Raw genomic sequence first — 24,293 nt, 5'->3', positions numbered from 1 at the left:
CATACAAACTTATTACTATTGCTAATTTAAAGTTATTTTTTTATACAATGCCTGCATTTGAGATAAATTTTCATATGCTTTAAAGCACACATAAAGAATTTATTTCTTAATACTTTTAAATTGAAAATAAACATGAAAATTTCTACAAAAGCCGATGAACACTTCACATCTCATTTACTGCACTCATCCATCATGTGTGCTTTGCAAAAGTGAAGATATCGATATCTTTTTCACTGTTATCAATTATAATTGCATACATTTTATAAGCACTTATGTGCACAAAAACCAAAATAATTCATTATAAAGAATGATAAACTTAAAAAAAAATCGGAAATCAAAGACGACGCGCCTTTATTTCCTACCTCACTTTCAATTAAAAAAAACGCCATTTTGACTAATACACTACTCGGCGGAAGGCAGGAACTGTCAAACTTCCGTAATTAGTTACATTACAAGCGATTAAAACTAACTAATTCATCTTCACTTTGCGTGACCTCCCGAGTAGAGCTTGAGCACTGCAACTGCAACTAATTCCCACATACATGCATTCAAATGTTTTTATATTGCCAAATGAATGCTTCTGTTGTATTTAATATTTGTATGTGTGTGAACTTTAAAAATTTGCATAAATTTAAATAAACAAAACAAAAAAAAAATGGTTTGCAAAAAAATTCGAGTGTGCGTCGGCCGGGAATCGAACCCGGATCAACTGCTTGGAAGGCAACTATGCTAACCATTACACCACCGACGCACGTACCCGATTTGTGCACAAATTCGTATTAGAGCAGGGTCACATAGAGTTTTTGGAATATTTAACACAGGGTGCTTCATATAATTTTTTATTATTATACACTTACTAGTACCCCATATACCACATAATATATACATACTATGTATATGCATGCTGTCAGCAATCGCCAAAACTATAAATAACATGATTACGCATTTTCTTATTTACACATTTTTAGTACGCTATTTTAAATAATAAGAGAAGCGCAAAAATTGTTGTTCACAAAAAATTTATTCACTGTCGAATCACTCTGTTCCGAACAAATATTCCTCTACTTCAAATAAACACTTTGACACCGGCCAAGTACGTGCGTCGGTGGTGTAATGGTTAGCATAGTTGCCTTCCAAGCAGTTGATCCGGGTTCGATTCCCGGCCGACGCACAGTTCATTTTTTTTTTTTAATGTAAAGAAGGGATAGATATTAATTAAATAAGTTAGTAAAAGCCGAATGTTTTTTAATAGCAACGTGTTGCTTTATTGCAGTAGTTCATATAAAACAATAATTACATAAATGGTAAAAATTCAAAAAATATTGCAACTGTAATTACAGCCAACCCGCTGCCGCGCCACCACCAGCCGCACCCTTGCCACCACTGCCCGCCCACGGACCGACTGTCTCCACGTTGGGTACATGATTGGTGCCGGCCGTAATCGGACTGAATGCTACATCCTTGGTCAAGGTGAGATGATGTGCTGCCCCGGCATTCCCATTGCGTGTGTATTGGCTCAACTTGGATGCTTCATATTCGGTTTTTTGTATTTCAGCTGCAGCAGCGTGTGCTGAACGCTGCAAGGCCGCTGCTGCTTCCGCCTCACGTGCGGCGGCGATACGTTGCTGATGTGCCACGGCTGACTTTGAGGCGGCCAAACGTTGTTGCGCTAACAGCACCGCTTGTGCGGCAGCCGCTGCTTCGGAGCGCTGTATTGCAGCGGCAGCCTCTGACTTCTGGGTGAGTATTGCGGCAGCAGTTTCCTTTTCCATAGCAATGCGTTGTTGATTCAGCACATTCTCTTTGGCCGCCTGCATTTGTTGCTGCGCAATGAGAACGTTGGCGGAAGCTTGCTTTGCAGAAGAAATGGCGTTAGCCACCTCGCTGGGTGAGGGTGCCGAGGAATGGCGAGAGGTACTAGACAAAAAAAAAAAATATACATAATAAAATCGAAAAAGTAGATAAAAAAAAACGGGCAATTTGTGTTGCGGCCTTACAAGCTATTCCAGGGATTCCAGCCACTGACAGCTAGGGCGTTGAAACCGCCGCTGAAATGTGATCCACTGCTGCCGCCTAACCAAGGACTAGCGCTAATGGCAACCGTCTGCCCTGAGTCGCCGCCATATCCAGTTAAACTGCGTTTTGCTAAAGTCTTTTCAGTTGCGGAGTTATTTTGCTCAATACTCGACTCGCCGGCGCTAGTAGCCGAAATAGCAGCTGCGAGCAGGAGGAAGGCAATAATGGGCTGTGGAGCAAATACATTTAATTCAAGGAACCTATTTAATTTTAATTTATACTCACCAAAAATTTAGTACACATTTCGAGTTGGAAACCGTTTACGAGCTGCTTAATTCTTGCAAATTTGCTTTGATAAGAATTTTAAAATTTTAAGCTTGTTTTACGTTTAAGCTTAGCTTGCTGGTTAAGTAAATGCAAGTCGCACACTGAATTGTTTTGGAGATGGAGATGGTCTTTTATACAAAATTGCACTTACATCTGAAATTCAAAAGTAAGCCAGGCACTTTGAAAACGTTAAACCAAATGCAAGCTACCGTTCAGCCACTCTTTAGCTACCCACAAACAGCTCTGTGATCGCGTCTAATGTAAAGGGATTCCGCCAAGTGGTCACGTAGAACCGTTTATTTTGCGTACCTTTCTCCGCTTCCCAGTGACTTTAGTAAAAAACCAAAAGTTCAACTTTAGATGGAGTAAATTAAATTAAATGACCGCATTAGCAGGAAATAAAAACTTATTACTAGTGTTCAGCTAACCCAAAGTGTTCCTCCTGCTCACCTAATTTGACCACTGGTTGGCCTAGTTTAACTCAATTTCATTGAGTGTAAAGTGATTGCTGGAAAAGGCACGATTGGGCACGTTTCTGACGGAATTCAGGCCAGAAACAAAATTGGATAATAGTAGTTGCTCCAATCTCTTTGTTATATAACCGGCTTCCGCATTGCATAACAGCAAGAGTTTAAATGAAGATGTGGTAGTTGGAAGAATAAGGGTTATACTTACTTACATACAAATTTAATTGTAGATATGATGCGTGCTATGTAATATGTATGAAATTCTAAAATAATGTTTTTCGCTTAGAAGGAAATAATTAACCCTCTTATGCCCAGTCAATTTGGCGAGGTCAACTAAAAGTTCCATAACAACGGCAAAAATTAATTTAAAAAAATACTCAAAAATTGTAATTCTCTGTGGCAGTATATGTTTGTGTGTGTCGCATGGCTTTTGTTCCTTTCAATTTGCAAAAAAAAACAGTCCAAAGTCCATTTTGCAGTGCTTGGATGGTTAGTAAATAAATTTCTTCAAACAGTGATTTTCGTTAAAAAAAAGTATATGTTGTAATTCTCATCGCGCACAACTAAAAAAATACTAGTGAGTAAGAAATTCAGGTATCTACTAAATAGTGCGAAAATAGGACTGCCGAGAGAAAACTCGGACCCCGGCCGAAAGGCGAATTGCAGATTGCTAGTGCAGCATGAGCGAGTTGAAATGTATTTCCGAAATCGATTTGCGCTCTCTGGATTGCAGTCACATTTTGCATCTTTTATTTCTGAAGCTGATTTCCGAAATGTGACAGAAAGGTCTTTCTGCCTGTTCATACATCGGAATAAAATGTCTCTTTCTCCATTTGACAGTGAATTGCGTGGAAAAGCTGGAACGCTCTTACGGCAATCACACTGAAGGAACGTTCAGCACTAGCCATAGTAACAGGTATTCTGCAAAATATTCGCAAAGCGACGCAAATGTTCGGAAAAATGGTTATTGAAATGGTTTCAAAATTAAATTGTACAAAAATAATAACAAGTTATGATTCAGATATTTCCCCCTTTTGACGGGCCTGTGAGAAAATATACCGGAGTAAAGTAAATAATACTAGGGCTGTTCAGGGTCTTATGCATATGCTCTGGGATTTGCATATTCGTTGCCTTTGTAAATTAACAACAATAAAATGCACACGCTTGCCATGGCAGCAAGCAAAAAATTTGCAAATTTTATTTTATTAATTTTATACAAAAATTTTGTTGATGTTATAAATAAAGTCTTTACACCGGTCGATTTCTGTCGACTGGAAAATCGGCTGAAAAAGCCGTTCATAAATTCGACTCGTGTAGCCGCTACAAAAGCAACTCGTGTAAAAGCAGCTTAACCCTCTACCGCATACGAAGCCACATGTGGTGACACCACTTTTGTGCGAGTGGTCGAAAAAGGTCTACTCGTGTGCGTGTAATTGCACTGCGATACATGAAAACTAATGAAAAACGCAAGTGTTACTTATAAAATAAAAAATGTTTTCTTAATTCACTTAATTAATTTCCTTCTGTGTCAACCCATAATTAGTTTATCGATACCCAACAGTTTTCAATTGTTTTCATACAATTTCCCTCACATTACTTTGCGAAATAATATTTCAAATAAATGACTATGAGTCGTTTTGTCTTTCGATTTAGGTTTATTGATAAATAAATAACCTGTTTTTCACAGTTAAAAATTGTTTATTCATCTTATTCATAGTTCATGCAGCAGATTGTGTTCGTATGGAATAGTAGCTTATTTCGAAAGGCTGGCTTTAGTATAATGCAGCAATCACCGCATACGATAGCGAATTACTGACTGGCGCCGAGCCGTTGAGAAACTTTCGGCAAATAAACGTGAAAGAAATAGTTCCGGTACTACCAACTTAATATTCTTACCAAGTCTCATAAAAAATTCCAGATAATATTTTTTGTAAATTTTGTCAATTGTATTAAAGCCTGTAATTTTACAAAAAAAAAAAAAATAGGCTAATAGCGAAGAAATTCGATAAATAAATAAAGAAAAGTCGTGAATGTTAAAATGAAAATGGGTAATAAAATTTTTTTATGAAATATGAGCGGGAAAGAATGTTACTCATACGCCATGTGCTAGTATGTAACTTTTAATTAAGAGCAAATATGCCTCTTAAAAATAAACAAACAAAGCACACGAACCTGTCGGTAGGCCGGCCAAGCTGTTCTAAGCCGGCGGTACAGATCTGGCTAGGAGAAGTACGAGCTTTTTAGCGCAATTTGGTCTGATGAATACATGCTAGAAGATTGGAAACTTGTTAGCTCTAGCCAATCCACAATAAGGTTGATGCAACTGTGTGTGAAGCTGTTTTTCATGGCAGAAATACACTCGGAGGTTTGCCATTTCCTGCCGACGGACGACCGCTGTTAAGAAAAAACCTTTTTCTATATTTTTTGGGATTTTGCTTTGGCCAGGGCTTGAACCCAGGTGCTGATGAGTGAAAGCGCGCACTGCTTACCATTACACCACAGCGGCTGACAACATCAAGGCGCACGCCACAAGTCGGAGGAGAAGCTCGGCCAAACACTAACATAGTATGTGTAAGCGCCAATCTATTATTATTATTATATTATTAACTGTTTGCACCAAGTATTCTTAATATTCCTAACGAAGTCCTGCTGACTTTACGGTTTGAAATACTGGAAAAATCTTAGCAAGGGGAATTTTTGTTGGAATGCCAATTATGCAGATGTTTCTACAGGCGAAGAAGAAGTCCAAACATCGAATGGGAATACGCACAAGAATAATCCGAGCGTCAGCAGTGAGTCGTGGGTATTATTACATGTTATCATTTATAAGTACTGATCTACACTACATAAAGAAAAAGCATTTGAATTGTCTCTAAAGAAATGCGTAAATGTAATTTGAGGCTTTCAAAAAGAAAAATCTCGAGCTCAAAAGAACTTCGGAGAGTTCAACTGGTGGCGTTACAGCAATAACATCGAAGGTTTCTTAAAAAATAAAGTCATCGAAATTGTGAAAGAAGGAAGGAACTTCCCAAATACCAGCTATGATTTCACCATATATGAGGGTCCAGGATACAAATACACTGTACAGTCGAATAAAAGCTATGGTTCTAATAGAGTATTCTTTATTATTATGCTAACAAGTTATCCAGGCAAGAGAATTCGATAAACTATTATGCCAATATTCCCGAAAAATTAGTCGAAAATATGCAGTTTACGTTGCTGTAAACACCATCGACAGCCTAAGTGGATTCCTACAGGTACTGTACCTTATCTAAGCTAATAAAAGAAGACATTTTGATTTTTATTTTTTTAAATTTGCTTACTTTATTTTTCTTTAAATTTTCTGCTCACTAAATGATTAAAACATTCAATTACATTTTATGTGATTGACTACAATTTTATTAAAATTTCTATAGAATTCCATAACTGAAAAATTCAATACATACCATATATGTATTTATATATATGAAAGTGTGTAAGTTATATACATCATTTATGTTTTCAATAGATTTAAGTGGTATAATCAATAATATTAATATTAATTGAGCTAAAAAATTAGTCTCCATAAATTTACTTTAAACTTTACTTTTAGTTTTAGTTTAATTGCAATTAAAGTACTTCGAAAATTGTCAAAACTACAAAATATGTTTGCATGTAGAAGTGTAAAATTATTTTGTAGAAACCACAGCATTTAGTATCAATACAATTTTAGTAGAGCTAGTAAAGACTGGAAACGGCACTAAGTGTGATGATTAGATATTTTAAATCAAAAAACATCACATTTTATTATAAAGAGTTTCGCTTAGAATAGTGGCCAGTTAGACTTTTAAAAGTTGACAGATACAATAGTATACATGGGTAAATATTGCTATAGGTATAGGATATTTCTTTGAATATATGTATGTATGTACATATATGTATATGAACAAGTTTTCTATTACGAAAGTTTGTAATTGATCAGAAAGGTGTGTAGATATAAAAAAGTTAATGTGAAGATTTTTTAAAAACGCCACTAAAGTGACAATAAAAGTGTTTGAGAAAAGGAACTTATTTGTTAGTTTCGAGACGAAAGAGTGCAGAGAGGAAAAAGTTTTTGTTTTTCCNACAGCATTTAGTATCAATACAATTTTAGTAGAGCTAGTAAAGACTGGAAAGGGCACTAAGTGTGATGATTAGATATTTTAAATAAAAACATCACATTTTATTATAAAGAGTTTCGCTTAGAATAGTGGCCCAGTTAGACCTTTAAAAGTTGAGAGATACAATAGTATACATGGGTAAATATTGCTGTAGGTATAGGATATTTCTTTGAATATATGTATGTATATATATATGAACAAGTTTTCTAGTACGAAAGTTTGTAATTGATCAGAAAGGTGTATAGATATAAAAAGGTTAATGTGAAGATTTTTTAAAAACGCCACTAAAGTGACAATAAAAGTGTTTGAGAAAAGGAACTTACTTGTTAGTTTCGAGACGAAAGAGTGCAGAGAGGAGAAAGTTTTTGTTTTTCCAAAAAAAAAACAAAAAAAGTTAACGAATAAGTAATGCTTTGCAAATCACAATGTGCAAAAATTGTAAAATATATGCTTATCTATATATATATTGCAAATGCAGGATAAATGGTGCTTTCATGATTCGTATTCGTCACATAAACAGGGGTGTTTCAGAAAGGCTACGCTTAAAAGTCGGGTAACGCGCTAACAACAACTACAGTGACAAATATGTATATATTTTCGCCCTACAGTTTTACACACACAACATGAAATTATGTACTTTTTTTGTTTTTGTTGTCAAATATTTGTTCGTATTTTGCATGAGGAAGCTAATTTTTGTTAATTTTCTTTTTGGAAGTATTGCAAATAAAATCACTGTTTTTCACTGTTCTGTTGCGCGTTTCACACATTTTATCCTGCTTACTTGATTGCTTCCTTTGCGCCTAATGCTTATAATAATTCGATCCATTTCGCAAGTAAATAACAATAAAAAATATTAATAAATGAATAAGAAACCAATTGAAATGCCACATTTCCTTAAATGCACTTGCAAAACGTGTCGCGTAACTTATACGCCATCGCCCGCATCCACACTTCATGACAAACTATTCGCATCGCGCAGTTGATAGCACGCCAACAGATTACTCGGCGCTGTATTGAGCAAACCTAAGCGTTGTTTTTGTTTGCGCTGCTCAGTCATGTGATCCTTCAGCTCGTGCAACTGCTGTGACAAGTTGGTGATGAGCAATTGCGTTTCCAGCAGTTGCGCCTGCATGCTGCGTAGCTCAATTTGTTCGCCGTCCGCGTCCACAGCGGCCAAAGACATGGCGCGCAATCGTGGGAACCAGTCCAGAATGCCGGCTTTCACCATGGCGTATACGTAACTTTCGGGTCCGGTGAATTCTGTGGGATCCTTCACTTTAACCAAAACTATGAAGTACAAATAGTGCCACATATTGTGTTCACTCTTGATATGCTCCTCAAAACTGACCGTTTTGTTGTCGAATGCCGAACGATTTAGGCCACAAATGAAGCAGGTGTTCTTGAGAATTAACTCTTTTTGCTGCTTTTCACTTCTCAGATCGGCAAAGGTGTCAATGATGACACCAAAAATTAAATTCAACACAATAATGATGACAATGAAGAAGAAGAGTAGATCGTATATGACACGTGCAGCGAAAAGGCTCTCCTGTTGAGAAAACATTGCAAGAGAGAAAAGGGCATTGAGTGATGTACATACATATGCAACATTACATCGGTTCACAAAAAGGCCTAACATCAAACTTTACACTTTTAAATTCAATTTTATAGTACATTACATACATTATTCCCTACACTCACCTTGCTCGATGGTGCGCGTAGTATATCTCCAATACCGCCACCATTTCGTAAACCTTGATTCAGTGTCGTTACGATGCACATCACCAAAGAATCACAAGAACGTTCCTTTGTTTCTCCTCCGCAACCACCATTGTCATCAGCAGTTGCTGCGCTGGTAGAACCAGCAACGTTGGCATGCGCTCCAGCGCCATCATCAGCGCCAGAAAAGGCATCCTTCCCAAATGTATCCGGCGCGCTGCAAGTGTCTCCCCCTCCATTCGCTGGCAATGATATTGTGATATCCGCAAGCGAAGGCGTTACTGTCGTTTGTGTTTCATCGGTGTCAACTTCGACAAGGAAGTCGTCCTTAAAGAACATATAGCCGATGATGGAAAAGAGATAAACCAAAATCAAAGCCAATACAGCAGTCAACACAATCGAGCGACCATTGCGTGTCACGGAGCGTATGACATTGACCAGGGTCTCCTCGCGATAGACGACATCAAAGAGCTGAAGACATAGACAAAATTTATTTTTATGTATGTATATTTATGTATGTATATATGTATTTTAGACCGTACCGGAAAAAAATTTCGCGGTATCCCCCTGAGGCTAAAGTATTTTTGCAAGGCAATTTCGATTCTTCATTTTTTTTTTGCCGAACGTATGCAGGTGTCGCCTTTTTAAATTTTTCGTCATATCTTCGACGTTTACATTCGGATCTTAAAGTACGCTATATCAATGTTATTTTCTCGAGGATACAGTATTTTTTGTTCCAAGGTTGATTGACCTCAAGTACCCCGTGATTATTCTAGTAGAACTACTTATTTAGAAAAAAATATTGTATAACCGTATGTAGGTGTCAACGAAAAATGTAAAAAGGTGACCCCTATCTCAGCAAAAAAAAAATAAATTCTCGAAATTGCCTTCAAAAATATTTTAGACCAGGGAGTACGGCGAACTTCTTTTGTTTGCCTGTACGGTGGTACGGTCTAATGCACATATGAAAATCTGCGCAGCGGTTGCGCCCACGCACCAGCAGTGAGTAGAAGAAGGGATGGAAAATCAGTCCACAAAAGCAGAAGATGATATAAATGCAGTGGTAGAGCAGTTGCATGTCCGTGATAATTTTGAAGAAATTCTTTTCCAAGGTACCGTTATTGCCCATAATGCTCACAATATGTACGCTTTTCAAAGTGACCTGGTTGTGGAGGGAGAAAAAATTATTTGTGTTTCAGGCACAAATTGGTTTTGGTTGTTTGATTTTTCACTTACAGTCACAACTCCAAGCAGACAAAGCGTTGACTCCGGCCCAATTAGAAATATCGAACGTAGTATCACCGAACCAATTAAAGTACGTATACCCGACTCGCGCGGTAGCGTTACAACAATAGCCAGAGAGAACAGCAGAATTGCCCAAAAGAGTAAGGATATATGAGAACTGAGCTCTGTAAAAAAAAATTTCAGATTGAGATACAGTTAGAAAGCTGAAAGCTATAACGATTTACTTACCCGGCACAGTATTGTCAAAAGGATAAAAGAAGGCAACAATTAGATTAATAACAACGACACAATTGAAGAGTATATTGCTCCACAGCGACATGTAACTACTGACCCAGAATAGGAAGGGCTGACCTGTCAGTCATAATCTGATTTTTAGCGACGTTCGTTTAGAAAGTTCCATTTTTATGTTACTTACCTCTCAACTTCTTCTGCCATTTCATTTCATTAAACATCTCCTCGGCTTTGTCGAAGAAATCGGCCACCTTTGAGCCCTGATCGTCACGTTCTGCTGTGTTCAAAATCTTGATTTTAGTATCTGTGGTCAAGTACTCACATATTTCGGGTATCGGAAAAACTATCTGCTCCAAAGTGCGATCATTACGTACGATCTTTGAACATGAAATACAAAAAAAAAAAACAACAACGATAAAATTAACAACCCAAAACTCTAACTTCTCACTCACTTCAATTTGCGCTGTGTGTGTTGCGTAGTACATTAGCGCCTGACTCATTTTGGCGTCGAAGTTGGCCGCTTGTGGATCTTCACAGGCCTTGAGCAGTGCTGCCAGTTCCTTGTTGTGCTGCGCCAGCTGGTGGCAAAGTATGTAGATGTTGTGACCCACCTCGCGTGGACTCACCGACACATCGTCATCTGCATCCGCATCGCCTTCATCGTGATCATCACTTTCGTCGATCATTTCCTCTTGATGGTATGCCTTGCAGGCAACCTCCACCAGCTGTTTCGGATTCATATTGTACAAAATGCGTTCGGCATTCTCGCTGTCGCCGCGACTCTCCATAATAGCCAACAGCAATTTCGAGGCATTGTTCTTCAGCTCCAAAACGAGATCCATGCGATTTTCACCCAGCGGATTGATGTTGTTTAATATGAGCGCCGTTATAATGTCCAGCCCGTTAGATTCGTGTGTTGCTATGCAATTTTGATTCTCATGGCATGGCCCTTGACAATACTCGGTAAGCGTTTCCAAGGTTTGATTTATGAGTGCCACATTGTTTTCGTTGATGTAGAGACCGAGCAGGCCCAGTCCACCTGTGGTCGAGCCACAAATGCAATCCAGAAACATCAACGTTTCGGAGACGAGATTGTAGTTAGTCTTATTGTTTTGATTTCGCAGCAAATTCTGCAGATCGGGATTGTGATTCTCACAAAGCAATTGCAAGAACCTCAGTATCGGTTGCATTACCAATACTTTATTCGAAATCTTATGCCGATCCTCCTTGCTGTCCTTGTGTTTCTCCAACTTTTCGGCGAGTATGTCTTCCAACGGGCTATTAATGCTAATTGCAGAATTTTCATCACCCGGATGAATGCTGCGTGCATTGCCATAAGCGCGCGCTGTCGCCAAGCCTGCATTATGCAGCTCCTTCTTCAGCTCGTCGGTGATGACGACGCCATTGCTCTTCACACCATGCTTGCGTGCTATTTTGTCCAGCTCCAGATTGGCATCCTGCTTGTTTTCGTGCGCCTTCGCGGCAATGTCTGTGGTGTTTACCGTAACCGTGGACTTTATCTCTTGCTGTGAGTCTTTCATCTTCTCGAAGAAAACCTTGTAGAAAGCTTGATTGAAGTCGCCGCTTAAAAATTTTTGATACATGCCCTTCTGTATGATAGGATTTCCACCTTCAAGCAGCGCAATACCCAGCTCGACGGCCTCCACGAAGATCGAGGGCGAGTGTACAGATTTTATGACAAGTTCAATGACCAGATCGGATGCGCCCTCGCGATCTAAATGATTTTGAACCTCGTGTAGAGTTTTGCCAGCGCGTTGAAGGTACTTGGCGCCAGGGCCATGTGTTACCAAATAAACGCGCTTCTGCTGCTCCAGCGCGCTACCATCGCTAGCATCCGACTTGCCTGTAAAGGTAAAAACAGGGACACTCCTCTCGATTCATTTATTTAACTTTAATCTTAACCCGATGTGTGTAGCACAATATTAGTATGGGAGGAGGCGAGATAAAGAGAGAGAGAGAGAGAGGGGGAGAGAGAGAGAGAGAGGGAGAAAGAGGGCAGAAGAGAGACGCACTTCTGTTGCATCTCAAGTGTCACATTTGGCAGTGGCGATGTTATAACTCACTAGTACCGATAAAATATTAAAAAATTATTTAAAATGTTTTGGACTCACCTTCGATTGCTTTTGGTCCCACTCCACCAATGCCGAGACTGCTGCTTTCACTGCTTCCTCCTTTGATACCAATGCCAACTCCGCCGCCAATACCGCTTATAATTCCACCACTTCCACCGCCCCCCTTACGATCAAAGTACCTCATTAATAGAGTGTTGCGCAATGCATCGCCTTTCTCGCCGTAATTCACATCGATTGCCATCATTTCGCGCAGTGTACGCAACACCTTCACGCACAGTTTTTCCTCCTTCTCCTCCAGCAGCTTCTCAGTATGTTTGATTAGCTTTCTAATGAAGCCACCGCTCTCGCAACGCTTGCGCGCCTCGGTACCAGGCGGAAAGAGTAACTCCGATCTATACAGAATGTCAACCAACAACGACAACTCCGCCTCCACCACCGGCTTCAGTTGATCTTCCAACAGCGAGACAATATCTTGCAAGCCCTCTATGATCGATCGGTCCAAACGCATTAAATTTGCCGAGAGCTGTGTTTCATATTTTGGCTGCTTCGAGGCCAATAGCCATTTGGTGGTCTGACGCGTTAGCAAGGCTGTTTTGCTAGACATCGACACCACCTGCTGCTCCAGATCGAGCGGTATCGCAATGTTGCGTGTCTTCGCCGATTCAGCCAACGTACGAACGCAGTTCTCGACATTAAAGCGATCGGCCAGTGACAGCCACTTGCACTGCGACAGGCGATAGGTGGCTTGCAGTATCTGAACGAAAATCATCTGACGCGTCTGCACGATGGTGCTTTGATCGGAGAAGGGGCTGGAGAAGAAGGTATTCAATACATTCGTTACACCACTAAGCACATAATTAAGTAGGGTTTTATCGGCATTGGCGCCGATGGCAATCAGCTGATTGATGTCGACCAGAAACGATTTCTCGAACAAATTCCACATATGGCTCGACGAGTAGATCTCCTTCACCTCCACCTCGGTGTCGATGTAACAATGATTAAGGAAATCAACATAGGCCTCTTTAACCTCGGGTATGCAAGCAGGATTACAAATAATGGTCACTATATCGTCCAGTGAGAGCAAATTATTGCACTTGATTTCGGTGTACACATTCTTGCCCATGGTACAGCAAGCCAGCAGCTTAACCAGTTCCACATGGTAACGCAGTTGACTAGTATCGCTTAGTGGCGACTTTTCAATCTGCATCATCGAGACAAACTGATTGAAGGAGGTCTTATCGTTGTAGAAGACGAGCACATCCTCGCCGGCATTAATCAATTCCTGCATGACCATATCCTGACACTTGCGTATAAATTGATTTTCAGCTTTGACAATCGTTTGAAGAAACTGCAAGTAGACAACGTGTCGGCCATGGATCTCAATGCAATGTACGAAATGCTGTACGACTTTGTCGGTAACTTCGTTGCAGAGAGCGAGATTGTCTTTGAAGATAGCGCAAACGGTCTTGGCCTCCAAGATCTGGCATCAGAAAGGAATATGGAATCGTGTGATTTGAATAAGAAGTATTAAAAAAAGATCGTCAATTAAATGGAAATATCAGGAATGTGCCAAGTTATTGACGATGGGTAGGTGAAAACAACTAACAATCTAATCCTACTTACCCCCGGATTCAGGAACAAGTCTAACTGATTATGCAGCAAAACTTGATTTTGCTGATTTCCCAAGCAGAAGTTCTGCAGAAACTCATGCGCTAAGCACATCAATTCCTTCATCAGCACATCGTCTTTCTCATCATAGGGATTCTGCAGCAGATCAAGAATAACAGTGTGTACGCCAACGTTGCGTAGTAGACGTTGCTCGTGTTTGCGTGGCTTCACGATAGGGCCTTGCGTGCCAAAGAGGTTTAATATAATAAAAAATTTGTGATTTAGAATAGATATCAATATAAAAAAATTAACCCAAAATTTTGTAATTTTCCAGATTATGCAAGGAGGGGCGGAAAATATCGACAAAATATGGGTTTCCATAAATTTTGTGTAGTACTTAAAATGTGACTCCAAACAATAAATACAGTTAATTATTCACCAACATACCAGAGGTGACGCAGAATTTATTCATGCGTATAAGTATCTCCTTAACTTTTTTGTACTCATTGAGTTGCTCGTTAGAGAGTGAGGCGCGATATTCATTACTCAAGTTGGAGACATCGATGGCTGGGTCAGACGAACGTTCAGCGGCTGGAGTGTGATGAAATAAAACATTATTAATTAATTAATTTTGATTAGGATAATGGAAGTGCTGGCACATACTTGCATTAAACTCATCAGTTGTTTTTGGCTTGTAGACCCAGAGCTCGGACTTTTCAACGCTTTGGCGCAAAATATCCAAATCGGACTTAATTTGCTTATATGACTCTACATCGCTGTCGGATACGAGTAATTGCACCTGTAAACAGAGTGGAATTTTAATGTTTCCTATTTCAAATAGTTTACAAAATTTTATACAAAAAAATTTCTAAACAAAAATTGTTAGTACTAACGATATGATCCCATTTTGGCTAGCACACGGATAGGTTAGGTTTGTGGAGGGATTACGGGTATAGTAATGAGCAGGCAGTAAATTATAAGGCGTGGTATAAATTCAAAAGAAAAATTGAGGTTAGTAAATAAATTAAAACACGTATGTACATTAGTTCATAAATACAAATTTAACGATTTCAACACCAAACACAAATCACAAAATGCACTTTTTCATTGCATCACCACTTACCTGCCTGAAAGCTTGTAACACCTCCTGCCGCTGACTAAAATGTCTGAATAGTAAGTGCAGCGCGCCTGATACCAACGGCGGATAATCGTGCATGATGAGATGCAGCAGCACGCGCAGGAATGTGCGACCACCCTGCCCATCCAAATCCAAATTCGCCGCATCGCCACTGTCACAATCGAAAATGTCCTCAGCCTGCACACCTATTGACTCCAAATCGATATTCCGCTGACGTGCACTGAGCGCAGCAGCAGCTGTGGCTGCGGCTTCCATTAGCGCCGCATCTTTGGCACTTGTCTCAGCGCCGCTAATATTGCCATCCCCAGCAGCACCGCCATCAGATGATCCAGCGCCAGTAGTTGTGTGTGCCGCCGCAGCTTGTGCCGCCGCGACTGCTGCTGCAGCCGCACTTAGCTCGGTCTCATCAAATTCGCGTTTGAATATCGATAGGAGGCAACTGATTCTATAATCCAAACGTACGTCCAGTATGAATTGTAGAATCTCGATTATCTTCAATTTAGTATCCATGACCAATGGATACTCTTTCAGCATTTGGGACACGGACTTGCGATGTTGTAGTGCTAGCGATGCAGGCGAGGCGATTGCTTGACCGACAGAGCCGAGTGCTAGCGAAGTCATTACGGTGTTCATGTCACCGATCGAGCGAAGTACGCCACCTTCGGCTGTTTAAGGAGACAGAAACAGGAAACAGAGGTTAGTTAAAGCTGTGTTAGTTTGGGCAAAGATTTAACAAATTAAGTAAAGTTGGCAAAACACTTTATAGTAATAGCTGTTGTTACTTTCTTAGGAAACGTTTCAGAAACTTACCCGCTTCCTCTTCTTGTGCCGCTTTTTAATCAAATTAACAATAATTTAAATTGTAACACGAAAGCAAAAGCCGCAGTTGAAATTCAACAAAAATAAAAGCCAACATTTTAAACAGGCAATAAAGAAACCAGTAAATAATTCGAAAAGAAAGTAATATACGATTTCGAATATTAAATTCAAGCAGTAAGTAATCGAGGTAAATCTTTCGCAAAATGTAACCCAGTAGAAAGGTACACTCTTTTCTTGCACAACTTACAATCAATGTCCGTGTTTACGAAACGTCCCGGTGCCCCACCATCCATGGCAGTCTCTGATACGCAGTCCAAAATGCAGAGCAATGTTTTGGTTAAGCGCAGCAAATCGCTGAAGCTATAGAAGCCAAAGTAAATGAGATCACGTGCCAGCTTAACCACCTGCAACAATGTAGGGTGTTTTATTGCGAACGAAAAGTGTGAGCTTTGGAAGCCATACCTCGAATGTCAACTTATTTTGCTCCTGATCGGTGAATAGCCATACCTTAGTGGCCACATTGCAGAGATAGTTTTCTACAAATGCGATTGTGGTGTTGAATTTGGCACGCACAGCTTCTTTGTTGTGGTCGGGTTGTTGATTTTTGCCGTCGTAGCTGCAAAGTGATTGATATTTGTTGAGAAATGGTGATTAAGAACATTAAACTAAAAAACGAAACTCACTCTAATATCGACATCTTAGATGGTATTTCGCTCCAGAGGCGCGCATATTTCACCGGCGTCACTGGCTCCTGTGGATCGCGATCGACATGCAAATGTAGCATTAGACGACAGAAAGAGGCGCGCAACTCATATGGCATTGTCTCATCGGACATGCATCTGAAAAATACGAAAACAATAAAATACGTTTGGATGCTATAAATCTCACAAACAGTGCACATTGGCACATGTAGCATACTTAAGAATCAAATCGATATCCAAATGTGGCGATAAGATATTCAAGGCCAAATATTGACGATTCAAACACATGTTCGAAAACAAATTCAATTGGTGACGATAGTAATTGAGTATGGCGGCCTCCTCCTCCTTGCCTTGAGCAGCGCAGTCAGCCAAATCGCCCATTGAACGAGAGTTCTATAAATTAAAAATATAAATAAAATAAAATGAAATAAAGAAATCAATGAACGACTTAAGCATTCCAACACTTAAATGTACAAAATTCAGCCGTTGCACTTACCGGCTGGCCGCGCCACTTTAAATGTATTTCATATTTCTCCTCGATTTCGGGCGCATCATTTAGACTGGTGGTGTCCCAGCTGGTGGTTGTGGTTGAATTCGAGATCAAATCGGACCGCTCATCATCGTCCAACACCTCTGTCAGCGTGCCAAGCGAATATGAATCATCCGCAGCATTGCGGAAGCCATCGTTAACGGGCGTTTTGAAGTGCTTAATTTGCGTTTCGATAAGTATGTCCGAGTTCTTTGAGCTGAGTACACTTTTACAAATTAGCTCCTGTGTCACAGCAATCGCCTTGCGATTCGAAACACACAAATCGGAGAGATAGTCGAGAAAGCGCGAGTCCCAGTTGTGCATATTCTTGCGTACTAGACCCACAAAAGTCTCGATCTCTGCGGCTGTTATGTGCTTCTCGAGCAGTTTGCGATTGTTATGCAACAGTGCGGTGATAGTGTCCTCGGCGAGGATGTCATAGCCAATTTGCTTTTGCATGAGACCAAAATGCTTGGCAATATACTCCTAAAAAAAAAGAAAGATCGAGAGAGCGAGAGAGACCATAACGTAGGGTGACACTAAAATGCAATTAACTATTTAGTTAGCTCACCTGATTCTTTCGATAGTCCTGCTGCGATAGACGCAATATGCGATAGCATAAGCGGAATATATTTTTATACGGACTGTTTTTCGGGTCGCTCAGTTCATCGAGCCGCAAAAAGGGCGCTTCACCGCTGGGATTCTCCTGAAATGGGCCCTGCAGTATTTTGAACAGCTGCTTTAGTATATATTGCTCGCGCAACAGCTTTTGACGATCTCGTATCGGATTCTTAATTGTCAATTCCAAAGCCTTCGCCTTGTTCTGCTCGTTCTCCATGCCAGCAATAAAGAAAACTATGTCCTGCAGCAAAGCAATCAACGAGCGGCGCTCATTTATCGAAATGCTGCCGTTCACCAGCTTACTCGTAACGGTATCCAGCACTTTGCAGGCATCGTTTGCGAAATCCAAATCACGCACCTCCACAGGCGAGACGGGTATGAGTGCAAATGCCTCTTTATCCTCTTTGATAGGCGAACAGCAAACCTGCGTGCAATAAAATTGGAATAAATTGAGTTCAAGGTCTGCGCCAAATTGCATTGAAATTTAAATTGAATTGCTTTTGTCTACGCATGAGTGTGCTTGTGCGTGTGCTTTTGCGTACCTTTGACATCACCGGCTTGTCATCGTCTATGTCGATGGGTATGGAGGTGGCGTGCACCCATGTGTTCGAGCACAAATGCCGTAAACGCACATAGCTCGATTGCGGCACAAGGCTGTCGGCGCGCGCCATCGTTGTGGGATCCAATTCGAACACCGATGCGATTTCCGTGGAGTATGGCACCGGCACAAGGCGATAGCGTTCACATTTGCTCTTCTCTGTGTTGATTGAATGAAAATAAATTTTAATGAAATAAAGAAATGCGTTGCTTATGTATAAAGGGGGCACCATCCTTTGAAGCTACACACCTGCCTCCTTCAGTGATGCATCCAGCCCACTGCCATCCAGCGAGTGTGTCAACGATGCGCTGCCTACCGATTCCAGCTCGGCAGCCAAGTAATAACCGGTGGCCAAATGTTTAAAACGATACAATGAATTCCAGTGACCGGCACCGCCGCGACACGAGTCATGCTGCACAACCTCCACCTCCCACAACGCTTTACTGCTGGTGGCTGCCGTCGCGCTTGTACGTCCCGTTGTGCGCAAAAACACATGCTGTTGCTTTTTATACTCGTCCATGGTGAGGAATTTCTCCTGCTCGGCATGAAAGAGGCGCACAACATCGCCACCCTTAAGAATGTGCTCCTGGTTTTCTTTGTGCTCCATGAAGAGCGTAATTTTCCATGAAGTCGAGGAGTTTAGTACGTTCACCTCCTTGCAGCCAGGATTGTCGGGGAGTTCGTAATTGGCAGCGACGTGCAAATTTTGTTGTTCAGCATTTACGGGATTCAAGATGACCTTGTCGCCAACAACAACATTATCACCTGCGGAACGCAACTTATAGAAGGGCATTATGTAGAACCACGAACCCTCATTGCCATTGGCATCCAAGTAAACGCGCATTGCATTTTTCTCCAGCAGCGAGGGCAGTCGTTTGTTCATGGTCAGGTATTTGTTGGATTTGAGATGGAGCAGTTGCACGACGCTGCCATATTGAACAACGGTGCCCAGCAATTTTTTGTTTTCCGTATCATTTTGCTTCTTCTCGATTTCGGCAGCGTGCTGTACGAAAGAGGCGCAATGGAAGATAAAAGCGAAAAATGCAGAGGAGGAAGTTAATTGACTATCCGCCCAGAAGTCGCTTAAGAAAATTCAATATTCTCAAAGATGCATTGTGCGGCACGATGTGCTTGGACTTGCCCAAATAAATATGAGTGGGGTAGTTGCATAAATAACTTTCTTTCATCTTATCCTATAACCAAGTTTAGCGCTGATGTGAAAAATACATACCTTCCTTATCTCCAACTTATCCCCTTCTCTCTCAGATTGCACCAGAAGAAACTATATGGACCAGACCTGCTAACTATACGAGTACAAATAGATGCGTTTCTTCTCAAAGTTTCCGTCTAATGTAACTTAACAAAACTTTAGAAGCAAATTAATTGCAAACTTGTTCAAACCCATACAAAAATTCGAGTTATAATTTAGCACGAACGATTATCCAGTCTGCATTAGGAAATCGGCTAGTCTATCAGCCGTTGTCGTCAAGCTCAACTTACGATAGACCCAGAAATCGTGCTGTTTCGAGGGGGTCGGACTAAAAGGAGAGCGTTATTAGCTGAATCGATTTATGTGCGCATGTAAAGAGCTGATTGGTGTCGTTGAGGTAGCCTTCACAAGTCGAGCTTATGTTTGGTATGTCGGAGTTGAGTTTGGAGAGGCACGAGTTCAGTTTACTGAAGTATTCAGAGCTTAATTGTTCGTCTCGCAGTTGACGCTATTCGTCTACTGGTCTGCGTGGTCTTTTGGTCCTAACACGGCATTTATGGAGCCAGAGTCTCTGCTGAAGTAGGTAATGAATTCCCTCTGTCGGGCTTGTGAGTTCTTGGAGATTACTTAACGTATCTGGCTCTGCTTCCAGCAAGTGTCTGTTCGAACGCGCCCTGCAGTGATGGTCGGGCGACATCAGAAGGCGTCCCGTTGCTATCCGGAGTGCTGTATTCCGACAATTCAGTAGCGTTCAAGCGGAAACAGGACAAACTGTCAATGGTAACCACTAAAATTGTCGGGTTTTTCGCTCTAGGAATTGGTGGGCCATTTATGTGAATGTCTAATTGCAGCTTGACCTCTTTTATAAAAGTGGTAAAGAAGACCGCCGTGGATATTATAGGAGATAGGGTTAGGCTCCGTGCAGGCAATTGTTAGCGTAAAAAATCAGGGAAACACCGCCTCCGGTGGCCTGTGGGAACCCTTTTTCCGACTCTCAGGTAATTCGCCGTCCACCGTTTTAATCCCTGCGGGAGATAGGATGTCTCAATGTCTTCTATCACGGTGGAATTCAAGACGGTGTCGAATACCTTTGACAAGTCCAGCGCTGACCGGACAGGGCGGTTACGGTTAAGGCCGCAAGTTTCCTGTGTGCTTATTGCGTTAAGTAGTGTGGTAGTGATGTGCACTCTACGGTAGCCATGCTGATGCTTTGCTGGGGTTAGATGACAAGCGCAGTACGGTATTAGCCAGGCCTCAAGCATATTTGCCCTTGGGGAAATAAGACTCAACTATGTTATTGGGGTTGCCCGGCTTAAATAGTGGGACCACCCTTCTTAACTTATACAAATCGAGAACGTTCGGACCTATAGCTTTTGAGGCTTTCGCCTTCCCGATGTCTACCTGAATTTCACCCTTGGTGAAAGAAAGTGGCGCAGTGTGCACAGCTTTCTGATCATTCGACGCTTGACCTTACTATTCTGTCTTCTGTATCTTCTATAACAGACTCTATAGAGGAAAATAATAAATTGAAAATCTACTCGCTTATTATTTAAACATATGCACGCACACTAGCTCAAATCGAAGTGGTCACTTGAGATTTTCAAATGCACATACATACATACATATATGCATACCCCCTTATGTACGTACATATGTACATACCTTAAGTATATGCCTAAAGAAATTTATTATCTAAATAAGGTACTCACATGCAAACGCTTCAGCAAATTCGTGTCTGTGTTCGAGCTGGCAGACTGTTTGGCGGCTTTCCAGAATTGCTTCTGTGCAGAGTAACGATTCATAGGACAAACCTTGATGAGGCAATCTGTAGGGGTGGCAGAAAGCAATAAACGAATGAAATAAAGCAAACAAACAATACACGCGTGGCAAGCCAAGGAATGTGGAGATTAGTTGTTAGTGGCAATCCAGCTAAGCAAAAAAATTAAGTGGCTGAACAATTAATTACTCACCTCTAAACTTCTTCGGCGGATAATTTAAATCACCCGCCTCCGGACACACCACGGTACGATCATCCACAAGGCTGACGTTGGTAATTGTTGCCGGCGATAATTTGGAGGTCGTTTTTTTTTTTTTTTTGCAACAAACAGCGAGCAAACGAGCGAGTGTTTAAACGGTGCAGACATCAACAGCAGCGCAGGCAGGAGTGCGCACACAGGGCACCACATTGGCGTGCAGAGTGAGTAGGCGATTTGATTTGGTTTTGGTTGGTATGACGAGGTATGGTCGAGCAATATAGGAATGAAATAAGTATGTTAATGGTCAATCCAGAATAAATATTAGCAGCGCCTAATCACATAACACGGCAGGTATGCAGCAACAATAATTAGAACAGGTAATAAAAATTCATAAACACATAAAGCCGCTTGTTGGGGAGGCATTGTGGAACTCATAAGCAATTACATACATATACAACTACACATACATATGTGTGTATGTAGAACGGAGGATGCATGGGTTTAGGAGGCAGGCAAATTCCTTCGAGGGTCACACGCGAGCCATTGAACAAATACTTGGAATTATTGGTTTGGGGCAATCAGAGGAGCACAAACAAAGAGGCATAAAAATAACAATGCATTTACAAACGTAGTTAAACATTGATTAACTACAATATACGCAACTATAGGTGAAATAAATATGTACATACTAACACTCACTTATACTATTTGTATGCATAAATTAATTATTTAATAACTTACCCGAGTGTGCTGAGAAAGCCGCAAACACTGCCCTCCGCATAGAGCGACACAATATCGCCCAAGTGCAGGAAACTCGCCGAGCCAATTATATTGTCACCCATTGTGTTGGAAGTATATAGGCGTGTTGGTGGCGGTGGTGGTGGCGCTGACGGTGGCGGCGCTTAACGTATGTACGTAAAGGAAGGCGCTAGTGAGGAGACTGGAGTGGCTGACTTATGCACAGTGTGTCTCACAAGTACATATATATACTTTTATGCCTTAGTAATTGTCTCCCACTTTTCCACTTCTTCTTCTTCTCCTCCTTCTGCTTAAATATCATATATGTGAATGTATAAGTTTACTTCCGGTTGCTGGTGCCAGACTTAAAAGGTGAAAATGAGGCAGAAACAATGGTTGGCATAAAAGCTAAATCAGAGTGCAGCAGCAGAACGAATTGTAGTAGCAGTTGAAAGGAAGCTGTATGCGCTTGTATTTTGTTTATGTATGTATGTACATATGTACGCAAGTGTAGATGCTGGGTTTTTATCACAATTGAAGTGCCGTCTTTCCGAGTAGTTGCTGAAAAATTTCGCTGCTAAGTAGTTGCACGAGAAGGTGCAGTTTTTGTAAGTTTAGCGCAATCCGTGGCCCAACTTGTAGTAATTTAACTTCAATTAGCTGCAAAAGAAATAAAGTAAAATTTACATTTTACTCAAATGTATAAAAAAAAATATTTTACTACATACACAAATAAAATGTTTTTTAAATAGCTTAATACTTTCATTTGAAAAAAAGTAATTTTTAAACAAAAAAAAACCAAACCAACGGCAATTCTCATATAAAAATTTAAGAGTACCGTTAATTACTTCATGATCCAATGATCGGATCTAAACTAAATAAGTCTGAGGTACCACCTTTCCTTTAAAAATAATTATAGAAATCGGTTAACGTGATCCAAAGTTATGCGGTAACATACATAAAAAAAAATATTCCGACGAATTTATAACCTCCTTTTGAAGTCGGTTAAAAATTATTATTCGAGATGACATAGTGATTATCGCCAGAAGGAAGTTCGCAGGTACCTTCAGCGACAGCAAAAGGTGGTTAGCGGATGTGGGTTTAAATAAACTCTTGTTAAGGACTGATGTTGAGGCGGCCCCTCCAAAGCTATAAGAGCTGTAATGGTGTGTAAACTGGTAACGGGCAAATCTTGGGGATGAAGCCCATAGGATCCTAAGATAGATGTACACCATGATAGTACGACCAATGGTAACCTATGAAGCAGCGGCTTGGGTTTCCAGGACTACTCTGTTAACGGTGCGGCAGAGGTAATTCTGGGAACCGAGCCAGTGCTTCTTGCAGTTGAACAAGTTGCAAAGCGAACTCTCCTTAATTTCGCGAGAGACTGTTTAGGCAAAGGTAGGGTTTTATCATCTAGGAACAGGGACATGGAGTACCGCTTTTATGGAGAGACATGTCTAGGTGAACATAGCCGTATATAGCCACAGACTGAAGGTTTAGTTGCCCCTGGAAACCTTTCCAAGCGAAGGTCTATGCCATCAATCTGTGTGCTGAGATCAACCTTCGCAGGAATTATCGAAGTGAGAGGATCCTAATTTTATGTGATAGTCAGGCTCTTTCATCCTTCGAGGTCAAATTCTGAGTGGTCGTGGGGTGTGGAAAGAAGCAAATGACCTAGTTGAGAATTGCTATGGGTACTGGAAGTCGAAAGAAATGAGGAAGCCGATAAGTTAGCCAGAATTGTTGACCTGAGCCCTTCCTTTTAGTAGGTCCCAACATGACAAAGGAGCTGAGAAAGCAAAAAAAAAAACTAATGGAACTACACTGGCGTAGCGCTACGGGTCTTCGACCTATGACGCTCCTGTGACTCGGCATTACACTTCCCCCGGGAATGTGAGGCCGTTTCGCATACAACGGATCGGAGCATAGGGCATAATTACTCGACCGTATAATACCGTTTAGTCAGAATCCTAGGTTTAATGGCCAAGCGATAGTCGTGCGATATCTGCAATTACTCGGCGAATACTTTTTTCCCGGATAGGGAAAGGGTGGGAGTTACTTCGATTACCCTTAGTATGTTCTGGATCATATTGGGCAGTGCGGTTTAATAATTAATCG

At 40.9% G+C, this 24,293-nt stretch overlaps 2 protein-coding genes and 2 non-coding genes across 4 annotated transcripts; 1 reads left to right on the top strand and 3 right to left on the bottom strand.

Moving 5' to 3' along the window:
- Nucleotides 1-679: 679 nt before the first annotated feature.
- TRNAG-UCC (transfer RNA glycine (anticodon UCC)) lies at nt 680-751 on the bottom strand. The gene has a single exon. It is a non-coding gene; the product is annotated as a tRNA-Gly (tRNA).
- A 348-nt stretch (nt 752-1,099) lies between these two features.
- On the top strand, nt 1,100-1,171 carry TRNAG-UCC (transfer RNA glycine (anticodon UCC)). The gene has a single exon. It is a non-coding gene; the product is annotated as a tRNA-Gly (tRNA).
- A 163-nt stretch (nt 1,172-1,334) lies between these two features.
- LOC108360005 (uncharacterized) lies at nt 1,335-4,913 on the bottom strand. Its single transcript, XM_017612138.1, has 3 exons — nt 4,909-4,913; nt 1,998-2,276; nt 1,335-1,917 (listed from the first exon to the last, which is right to left on the bottom strand). Exons 1-3 carry the CDS (start codon nt 4,911-4,913, stop codon nt 1,335-1,337), a joined length of 867 nt encoding a protein of 288 aa, XP_017467627.1.
- Nucleotides 4,914-7,328: 2,415 nt separating this feature from the next.
- On the bottom strand, nt 7,329-22,381 carry Itpr (Inositol 1,4,5,-trisphosphate receptor). Its single transcript, XM_017612166.1, has 23 exons — nt 22,176-22,381; nt 21,429-21,499; nt 21,168-21,283; nt 18,498-19,251; nt 18,193-18,407; nt 17,601-18,074; nt 16,997-17,515; nt 16,718-16,893; nt 16,483-16,638; nt 16,262-16,415; nt 16,047-16,203; nt 14,966-15,645; nt 14,506-14,641; nt 14,290-14,433; nt 13,858-14,081; nt 12,274-13,714; nt 10,594-12,005; nt 10,326-10,518; nt 10,139-10,261; nt 9,902-10,074; nt 9,663-9,827; nt 8,648-9,136; nt 7,329-8,495 (listed from the first exon to the last, which is right to left on the bottom strand). The coding sequence occupies exons 1-23, from the start codon at nt 22,274-22,276 to the stop codon at nt 7,902-7,904; spliced, it is 8,667 nt and encodes a 2,888-aa protein (XP_017467655.1). The 5' UTR covers nt 22,277-22,381; the 3' UTR covers nt 7,329-7,901.
- Nucleotides 22,382-24,293: the final 1,912 nt, after the last annotated feature.

The sequence above is a fragment of the Rhagoletis zephyria genome, unplaced genomic scaffold, assembly GCF_001687245.7.
Source record: "Rhagoletis zephyria isolate East Lansing unplaced genomic scaffold, Rhagoletis_zephyria_1.1 Rzeph_scaffold_00504, whole genome shotgun sequence".
NCBI classification, from domain to species: Eukaryota; Metazoa; Arthropoda; class Insecta; order Diptera; family Tephritidae; genus Rhagoletis; species Rhagoletis zephyria.
The sequence above is the reverse complement of the archived record's forward strand: the minus strand, read 5'-3'. Positions and strand labels throughout refer to the sequence as shown.

Excerpts from the sequence above, each read along its gene's own strand:
- LOC108360005 (XM_017612138.1), bottom strand. Across the intron at positions 1,918-1,997 it reads TGGAATCCCTGGAATAGCTT|TACCTCTCGCCATTCCTCGG; the intron begins GTAAGGCCGCAA and ends TTTTTTGTCTAG.
- Itpr (XM_017612166.1), bottom strand. The coding sequence starts at position 22,276 with ATGGGTGACAATATAATTGGCTCGGCGAGTTTCCTGCACTTGGGCGAT. Across the intron at positions 13,715-13,857 it reads ACTTGTTCCTGAATCCGGGG|ATCTTGGAGGCCAAGACCGT; the intron begins GTAAGTAGGATT and ends TTCTGATGCCAG. Across the intron at positions 10,262-10,325 it reads ATGGCAGAAGAAGTTGAGAG|GTCAGCCCTTCCTATTCTGG; the intron begins GTAAGTAACATA and ends TATGACTGACAG.